The following is a 10,128-nucleotide window of genomic DNA, read 5'->3' on the forward strand; positions in this document are numbered from 1 at the left end:
GCAGCGCCCACGGACCAACTCCAGCTCTTGCCATGCCTCGGTCAGGAGCACAGACAGGAGTATTAACCCTAACATGCATGTCTTTGATAACATCACAGCAGTGCATTAAGGCTGTCCCATTCCGAAGGCTCCTTCAAATGCAGCCGAGAAATGTGGCCTTCATTTGTCAGAATGTTAAGGACACAATGGATGGATGATTGATTATTTGCAGCCCAGCCAATCCTAAGATTCATTGTGCGCCAGTGATGACTGGATTATTTCCACAAGAAAATTGCATCTCGATCTCCAGGAACAGGCAATGGTTACACTTTTAAATGTATGTATTGGGTAAAATAAAATCCCGGCTCTATTTTCACTTCTGTTTGTCATCTCAAACTGTCAGTTCAGTGGCGCCAGCAGCCGTAATCCTGTATGCACCGTGCGCTATCAGCCAGTGATGTTAACACCAATCATCAGCCTTCAAATGTATTTGCGTCGAATGGCATGAGTGGCAAAAAAAAAAAACGAACAAAATCATAAAAAAAATGAATGCACGGTGCGTACAGGATTACAGCTGCCAGCGCCACTGTGTCAGGTTGCTAGGCGACATGAGTGGCGCTTCGTGATGCAAGGGTAAGGGCGGGAAACAGTTGGTGACGCAAATAGGAACTCCTCTGTAGATCAGACCATCTCATTTAACAACGCTCAGTTTGGCCTTTGCGGTAGAACAATGTCCTTCAAAGTATGCGATCCCTGAATTGGGACACAGCTGATGAGTCTGTCTGGTCTCCAAACTACGTTTTATCACAAAAATACATGCGAGAAGTGACATGGGAAATGATGCAATGCAATGTGCGAGACAGGATTTTTTCTTGCAAATAGGAATGGCCACCAGAAACAAGTCCTCCAACTTGTTTGTGCGCTGATTTGCAGCGATAAAAAGAAGAAAAATAAATTGGGTGAAGGAATAGATTGGGATACACGGGCATGCAAGGAATGCACGGTCGTAGTTCGTCGCCGCCCTCATTGCCAGTCACAACCAGGTCACAACACGTTTCACACTACAGGATTTGGACTCCCCGACAAGTCCAGATATTTAGCCTGCTAGATATCTGGGATGCATCTACGATGTGTCTCACGTCTTCGAACAGTTCACATATAGTGCTCGAGCACTGATTTGCGTCAAGCCAGTGCTGACTTGCCTTTCATCTAGGGCTTTTGTTGGGGAGCTTCAAAAACTGTCAGGGAGTGGGAAATTAGGGCTACAATTGTGCCATGTGAACTAGGCATTAGTAAACTGGCAAAAAACCCGTTAAGAACTCAAACTTGGCTGACATACCGAAAGCTAATCTGATGATCATCTCACGAAATGTTAATGTCGTTTAACATTAATGGTAACCTAAAATACTGTCCATACTGTGTTATTGAAGGATTACTTCTTAATCACTGGTTTCGGAAAATTTTAGTGGCTAGATAATTCTCCTTTGGTACAACTCAGCCTGCATTACACCACTTTATAATGAACAGCATTCATTCAGAGTGTGCACAGTCTATAACCTACTGCTGTCTTGATATGTGTAAAATACTTTGTCCAGCAGTGCAAGTATCACACACACACACACACACACACACACACACACACACACACACACACACACACACACACACACACACCATTCTTGATATATTTGCAAATCTAAATCGATCCTAATAAAAAAATCCCCTTATACTAGGTTCAATTTGAAGGAAATCCATCATGGGGACAGACAACATATATATATATATATATATATATATATATATATATGCATGCTTACACACGCAAAAATACCATGTTTAAGAATCAGACCTAAATTCATTGTATTGAGCTGTTTGGTAAGGAAAAAGCATTAATATCAAACCAAAACCACTTTTCATAGAAAACTCCCTCAAATATTGCAAACCTAATTTTCTGAGAAACCTTATTCAATTCCATTCACTTTATTGTCATTAAAAACAATGGTTTCATTATTAATTTTGACATAAAATGTGCATCACAATTTGACAATATCCAAATTTTATCCAGATACAATATCATTGAAAGATGCTAAATGGTAATATTGAATTACTGCCCACCCATACTCCACACTGATGTATATTTCAGTTCTAATACCAGACAACTCATCCAATCATTTCAAAAGTCTGTGCTTCAGTTGAATGAAGGACTGAAGGATTAATTTTATCTTCGTCAAATTTTGACAAGCTTGGATTAAGAGAAACATCAATTTTCTGTGTTTTCAATGCAGAGCATGCGGGTACTATTGGAATACTAGACAACAGTTCACAGAGAACACAGATAACGGTGTAGCAGTCAAATACTGAGGTACCTCAACACTTTCTGTGATCCAAACCATCAATCAACTTTAGAGGGCTCTTAATGGTTTCTTCCTGGGCCCTGGGGCTGCTAGAGGTGCATACCAAACACCACCATACCGCAAACTGATGTACATGGTGTCACTTTCACACAGCAATCAGATTCAGACACTGGAATCATTTGAATATGATCTCACAGGGCTGCTAATGAAGACCCTTCTCCAATTACTTAAGAAACAGAAACTGAGCACAAAAGAGGCAGAACACTTGTGCTACTTGTACTTGGAGATTAGAATAGGTCAGGTGCAAAATACATAGTACTTTCTTGTTTAAGACTTACAGTGGCAGAGGCTAGATTTAGTCTGCAAGGAGATTGTGTTACATCACCGTGCTGTATTGGGTCAACTGGTTCATTAGGTTGCACTCAGCTGGAGATAGGGGGCCTCTCCTTGCATGCCAATGCTTTCGCTAGAATTTTGGTCTCGTTAACACTTACTTTTGCCACTGTTGGCACAAAAGAGAAATGCATGGCATAGAGTTTGCCCGCCCTACCTACCACTAGTAGTGGACAAGCAGCAATACTAATCATTCCAGCAAAACTATTGCAGATACCGTCCAAACTGTACACGTTCTTTTATGACCCCATGCAGTCTACAAGGAATACTTGTAATGAGCCCAAGTGTAAATAAATATTTATTTGACCATCAATATGTTTGTAGAAGGCTTGAGGCTAGGTCACACCAGATGATTTTCAGGTGAATTATAAACCCTACTGAAACCTTTTGACAACACTGGTTATGTTAGGAAAAGAAAGACTGACTGTCAACTCAGATCGTCAACCGTTATGTGGGGTTCAAAACTCAAGACTTTCTCCAGACAAGCCTGAGGACAAACATGTTTAATTTAGCTAAACCTGGTCTAGGTGGATGCCTGTAATGTGAAGTGGTCCAAAACAAGCCAAGACTGAAATCTGACTGCACTGCCATCAACAGCCAATGGTAGTTTAGCTCAGGGGGAAAGAAACGGGATAAATCTGTTGCAGCAACAATAACAGCAACAACAAGATGAGAGGAAAATGAAGAGAGCCAGTCCCCATTAAAGTACCACGTACTCACTGTAAACCAGAAATAAAGGAAAAATTGATTGAATGATTAAAGCTGTCATCTATTATTGCAGTGTTTCCCCACACATAGACTTTACTTGGGCGGGCCGCCCAGGTATAGTAACAGCTGCCAAAGTATATTTGGCGACCCATTTTAGCATTTTTTATTTTTATTTTTTCATTCCTCCGACAGAACGACGCCATCCACAATCGAGTAACTAGTGAACAATCTCCCCTCGCTCTACCCCTCTCTTACTTGTTCATTCTGCTATCGCGACAAGGGTCTACTGACAATCGCACATACTCTGCAGAGAAACAGAGAGAGAGAGAGAGAGAGAGAGAGAAAGAGAGAGAGACGTTCTCTGGTATTACATCGTTAGAAGAGGCGGACACAGATATTTTCCAAGCATGGACAGGTAAAGCAACTCCTTTTCTCCTTATTGTGTAATTGTTCTCTGACTTTGGTAGTAGCTTCGAATTCTATGAAAGAAAGTGGCAACTATGCTGTGTTGGTAGCTACAAGACTCAAGAGTGTATTCAGCACACGTAACTTGGCCATTGCGCAACTTGCAGCAAGTTGTCCTGGCTAAGATTATACCAGTGGTCCACGGTTTCAGTTACCTGCGGTCAACCACGGTCCGAAAATATTAAATGAAAAATTCCAGAAATAAACAATTCATAAGTTTTAAATTGTGCACGGTTCTGAGTAGCGTGATGAAATATCGCACTGTCCTGCCCGGGATGTGAATCATCCCTTTGTCCAGCGTATCCACACTGTATACACTACCCACCCGTTAGTCACTTAGTACTGTATATATAGGGTTCGGTACTATCTGCAGTTTCAGGCATCCATTGGGGGTCTTGGAACATATCCCCACGGACAAGGGGGGACTACTCTTTTCTCTCCAGGCTATGGCAGTTAGAAAGACACAGACTAACTTTGGTTAAGGTTAGACTACTAAATTTTCATGCATTTACTCAGCAGATATGAGTATTGAGATAAATCAAAATATTGGGTTAAAGGTCACATGTATTTGTTTGTCACATGTAGTAGGCCATTTTTGTGCTGGCAGGTAATGCCTGCCCTTTCCGCCAGCTACCACCACAAATATATTTCACACCTGTGGGAAACACTGTATTGGTATATTAACAAAATTCCAAAATGGTAGTTTTAAAATTGATAGTCTTCTCAAGTGCGCCAGGGTTTTGTGTCTTTTGTAATAACCATAATGAGACCTATAGAGGTCATGTATTTTAATATGTGAACACTAGTCCACAGTTTCATCATCAGCATCGTTTATATCTAACATTACTCATTACAGAAAAGCCAAGAGCTCTAAATCCACTTTTTCCATTCATCCCTATCGCTAGAATCATGTCTTTCAAGTATCTAAAAAAACAGATTTCCGAACTGTACGCAATAGATTCAAATTTTCTTCTCCATTTTCATTTCATTTAATTGTCACATGAATCTAGTATTCCCCTGATTTTATCACCCCAGGGACCAATTTTACACCCCAACATTGAAGAATTCTAAAATAAACCAACAGAAAAATCAGACATTGCATGATCACTGGTAATCACGAATATTGCAAGGCAAGGGATGGATTTACTATAGACTGGTAATTTAGTAAGAATTACCCTCACCAAGTTGAAGAGCAGTGTAGCCCAACCTAGACATGAGGCGATACATAGAGGGGACTGTATCTGTATTCTAACCAGGCCTGGAATTTCATCATTTTAGGGGCAAGGCCACTTGGTCTTTGGTGCTGTCTATTTTTTGATGGTACAAAGGCCAAATGCCAGGGCAGCAAGGCCATCAAATAAAACAATGGTTTTAAGTCCACAGAAATAATGAACTTAAGGGTTAAGGTTGTTTTTATTTTCAAGACACAGTATAACTCAATGAAATACATAAAAAAGCTGTTTATTTCACGAAATAATTTGGTATTTATAAATTACCAATATTTGTGCAAAACTCCAGAGTCAAAAGTTCATACACTGAACTCATCTGAAGATGGGGATGGGGTGTTGGGGGAGTTGCAGTCTATGTTTTGGGGTTCCTTGGACCATAAGGATGAATGTTTGGCCTCTTTTTGGTGATGCCAGCTGCCCACCATTTTGCCACTTCTTCTTGGCTTTGATAATCTGCAGGAACACAACCCTGTGACTTGATGAGGAGGTCTGTAATGGTGAACGTATGCTGGCTTAACTGCCAGTCTCCCTGCATTCTTTTCATGATTGAGAACTGCCATGCTACCTAAGAGGTCGACACAGGGGACACTAAGATGATTCTAATAAGGTGTAGCAGGTTGAGGCACATGCTTCCCTTCATTAGAAACCTTGACCATTGTGGGAGGAAATTTTATTTGTCAATGTTGTAGCGATATACAAGCAATGCGTAACATTATAACGGTGAGTTTTTTGTCTTATTTGTTCGCTAATTTATCTAACTTTCTTATCACAGCTCAGTCGACCTTCTCTTCTCAGAAGTTCACTCAGTCATAGCTTTGTGGCAATGGCACATCAGGATAAGTCAAGTCTCCTGGTTGGCCGGTGCTAGATTTGTGTCAAACTATCATCATAAATAGCCCGGTTTTCCAGCGGTTCATAACAGGCTCAAACTTGAACCCACCACTGATTATGTGCACAGCATTTCGCTTGATGTTGCCCAATAAGAATTCAGAATCTCAACAAAAGACTGGTGTCTAAAAACCGTATTGACAGGAAAGGGGCAAAGGAGAAAATGGTGAAATCCTATGGAGCAGTGTGGGCAGGGCATCAAGGCCACTGTGGCCCCAGTGTATATGTTTTGAGGGGCATAAGGCCAAACTGAGGGGGCACAGCGGTCAAGGCCGTTATGTCCGCCGTGAAATTCCTGTCCTGATTCTGACCACCTCAAAGTGCCATTGTTCAAGCTGACTGCTGGCAGTCACACCAACAGTTTACTAGGCCCAGCTAGAATATGTGCAAGATTGTCTGCAATGCTGCCCAAAGTTCCTGCTGCAAGATGTTGTTACCTCAGGGCATCCATGGATAAATTGGTGAGGGGGGGCAGTTAAACAGATGAAAGCGATCATTGTCAGCAGTCTTTAAATCTATGTTTTGTGACAGTTTTCTTAAGAAGCCTTTGGGATAAATGCATAGCAAGTTATAGCTCACAATATGAAGACATATACATTTCTATAAGTAAATCCTGTACATAAACTATTACAAATCTTTCTGCGGGGCATCAATGCAGATTAGTAAGACGTATGAATCAATATCCATGTCCATCTATGATCAAACCAACACAAAACACCAAGGACTATTTGGAGCAAAGTGCAATGTCAAGAAAATTCTTTTCACTCTCACCAGACATAATGCAGTAATTAATGAGTACTGAGTTTTATTTTGACACAAAAGCCCATTCAAAATGAGCTCTAGATAAAAAGGAAAAATACAAATGACACTCACTCCAAAGTGGGGATTCTTTGGCTGAAACCATGTCACTTTATCCCATGCAGAGGAGAAAAGATTGCCAATTAGTGCTCATTAGAATAAGAGGCATCCCAACAACAGTAAACAATTGCATCAATCAAAGATTAACCTTTCAGATCAAATGAGGATGTGTGACAGCCACTTCAGCAATGTCATGTGCTTCCATTTACCAGATAGAGGTAACTGGGCCGCTGCCAAAACACAGCGGTAAGACTACGACATGCCTCTCTCTCTGCTTCCTGTCTCGTGCAGTGTGCTCTGCCTGCATCATCAGCTACAGCGTTAAGATACAGGCTGCTGGGAGAAGACTGGAGGGGAGAGAAGGGGGGAGCAAATGTTTAGCCCCATCTTTTAGATTCTCAGTAAACCAATGTCAGTGTGTTTTCCCTACTTGTGGTGCACCAGGGGTATCAGTTGAGCCAGTCATTGTAAAACCACAGCTGGAAAGGTTAGAACACAGGGGAGTTGTCAACAGACCCACAAATGACTCATCTGTCTCTCCATCTCATTGTGCAGCTGATGAGAAGTGTATGTAAACTCACACTGTGACATAGACAACTTATCGGCAACACCATTCCATAGAACAGGTAGGAGGTGGTGGCAAAGGCAATCAGAAAGGGAATCCTGTCTTGTCAAAAAACACCAATGCAATTCAATCTTGGTTTCATCACATCACAAAGCAATTTTGGTACAGCTAAGCCTGTGAACTTCCAAAATTGATCTGACTCATCTCATGGCATTTTCTGAAAACAAACTTTTAAGACAACTACGAGAGAATAAAAGTTAAAGAAAACATATTCGTTATCTCAGAATGATAAGAGGTGTGCAAATGTGGCAACTGATGACTGAAAACAGCAACTTCATTTCGGCAATGTGCTGGTAAAAACTCTTGTGAACACTAACAATGTCTCACTACATTGATCATAAAATGACCTACCATGACTAATCCAAAATATACAATGGATGGAAAGCTCAATAAAAGGTTTATCGGTATTCAATCACAAAATCTGATACAAATTAGGACCATAACTGTTAAACTAAAACCATTCAATTCATCCCACGACCGAAAATCCACTTCACTTTATATCAATTAAACTAATAGGGCCTTCTGACAAGAACCTTTTGAAGACAGACTTTGCAATCCTACAGGTAGGTGAAACGTTCACATGCATTCGCGTTGTTCCAGTCTATAAAAAACATTTAAAAAAATCAGTCTTTCACGGTAGCATTGCTCTGTTGATGCACTGTAGCTGTACAGCCATCATGAAGTATGGTCCCTTCTTCCCCACCCCATCCCCCCCTCTGGCTAGTGAAGGCAGCCAGTACCTAGACGAATGCATAAAAAACAGTAATGTTGGTCGTCTATTGATAACAGCCCGCGACTATGGAGACCATACTGTCAAGATGTTTGCAATGGTGTCCATCAACAAGTCCGCACTCCCATTCGCTCACAGACAAAACAAGCCATCGATCAAAGTTGTCATTTCTCATAAATTGCGATGCTATGCTGCAGCCAGCCAGGGGAAAAACGAGACGCTCAGACAGAGCTACGTTACCTTGTGGATGTGCCCTTCCTTACATCGCAGATGTTGCATTTGAAAGCCTCGGCAGTATTCCTGAAGGTGCAGACGCTACAGTCCCAGTAGCCGTCGTCAGCCGTCGGTTTTGCTTGTCTTTTTGGCCTTGCAAAATAGACAAAATGAAAGGTCTAGTTAAAAAAAAAATTATTCTCATCATTTCGTATTTAACAGTAGTACCGAACGACCCGATGACCTGCGAGTGATCCAGTGTTGCAAGAAAAAAAAGCCATGTTCACGTTGTCACAGCATTTCTGTTCGTATCCCGACTGGTGGTGCAGGCTCTTCGATAATAGCCCCCGCTGGCTCGGCAAAGCGGGGCGACTGCCCACGGCGTCCGATTGTATTGCGAGCTAGGCTAGCACGCAGGCGAGCATTGCTAAAATGTTCGGCTCGGTGCTTAGCATGTCGACTAATAAAAAGGAATAACGCGTAATGTCCGTTTCGACATTGACCTTGGCAGCAGCCTCGTTGCGGCGGAGGGTTATTTTACAGGGAATGCCAGGCGTATCCTCCTGGAAAAAAATCCCTTTGTCTGTAACTGACTGGTTGTTGGGAGCGAGAAGCCGCCATAGTGACTGCACTATTCTAGCTAGCTCTGGCATACGAGCCGAAAAGGGAGAAACGCTCCTCGCGAAAGCAGACGAAAATCAACCCCCGGACGCCGCTGGTTTCTGACCAAACACGAGTAAATCGACAGCGGATAGTGCCGGCTACGATATACATTACCTGGTAGGGCTCTTTTTGTCGCCCATGATGAAGAATTCTCTTCCGAAAAAAGAAAAAAGGGGCTCCTGTAATTGTCAGTAATTGTTGTAGGTTGTGCGCGGTGGATCCAGATAGAGCCGCTGCTAACGCTGTGGCGGACAGCTCGGCTCAGCGCTGACTCCAGGCAGGGCAGAGCGACTGCAACCCACGTGACTGCGATGCGGCCAATCGGAATGCGTCTCGGTTTAAAAGTCTGGCTGAGTATTTGCGAAATAGCTACTGTGGATGTTTGACAGACCTCATATAAACAGAAATAGATTGCGGTCTGTTGATAATAAAGATGAGCAATATCGGTAGTGGATCATATTTTTTCTTTTTTTTGACGAACCGTTTTTAACTAGCCCTGGCACTGCGCTACTAAGCGTAATGGGGTGTTTAAAAATGCTGAGAAACAAAGTTCATCTTGGGACACAGCTGAGAGAGAACGGTTGTCATGGACAGACAGATAGGCATAGGGCAAAGAGCCCAGATTCTGAGATGCTGAAGCGTAGTCTAGGGTATGGTACAGTGTAAGATATATTGCCCATTTCTATGTCTTGGCATCTCACCAGCCTCATTACAGCTGAAATGTGTTTTTGGTGTGCTTCGCAATAAATGAAGTTGTTTTTTTTAAAAATTATTTGTTTGTTTATTTATTTATGGAATCCTCAGCACTGACCAAAGGGCGTATTAATATTACAACAAGAGTAGGTCGCTGATATTGCATCTTGATGTTCAGGTAAAATGCACACGTATGCCTTTGTGGTAAACACACATAATGTTTAAACAAAGGCATATGTGCCAGTCAATTCCAAGCGCCTTGTGTAGATTAGTGAACAATATGACATATATAATAATTGCATAATGGTATGTCCCCCTTCACTCAATCAT

The 10,128-nt window shown here is 41.9% G+C and overlaps 1 protein-coding gene across 1 annotated transcript in view; it reads right to left on the reverse strand.

Moving 5' to 3' along the window:
* rybpb (RING1 and YY1 binding protein b) overlaps window positions 1–9,330 on the reverse strand; it is a 42,231-nt gene extending 32,901 nt beyond the window's left edge. Inside the window, exons 1-2 of the mRNA XM_056274427.1 lie at window positions 9,220–9,330; window positions 8,470–8,595 (exon numbers count right to left, since the gene is read on the reverse strand). Of these exons, the coding sequence (XP_056130402.1) occupies window positions 8,470–8,595; window positions 9,220–9,245 (152 nt within the window). The 5' untranslated portion in view covers window positions 9,246–9,330. The remainder of the gene's footprint in view (window positions 1–8,469; window positions 8,596–9,219) is intronic.
* Window positions 9,331–10,128: the final 798 nt, after the last annotated feature.

This window comes from Lampris incognitus, chromosome 2 (genome assembly GCF_029633865.1).
Source record: "Lampris incognitus isolate fLamInc1 chromosome 2, fLamInc1.hap2, whole genome shotgun sequence".
NCBI lineage: Eukaryota > Metazoa > Chordata > Actinopteri > Lampriformes > Lampridae > Lampris > Lampris incognitus.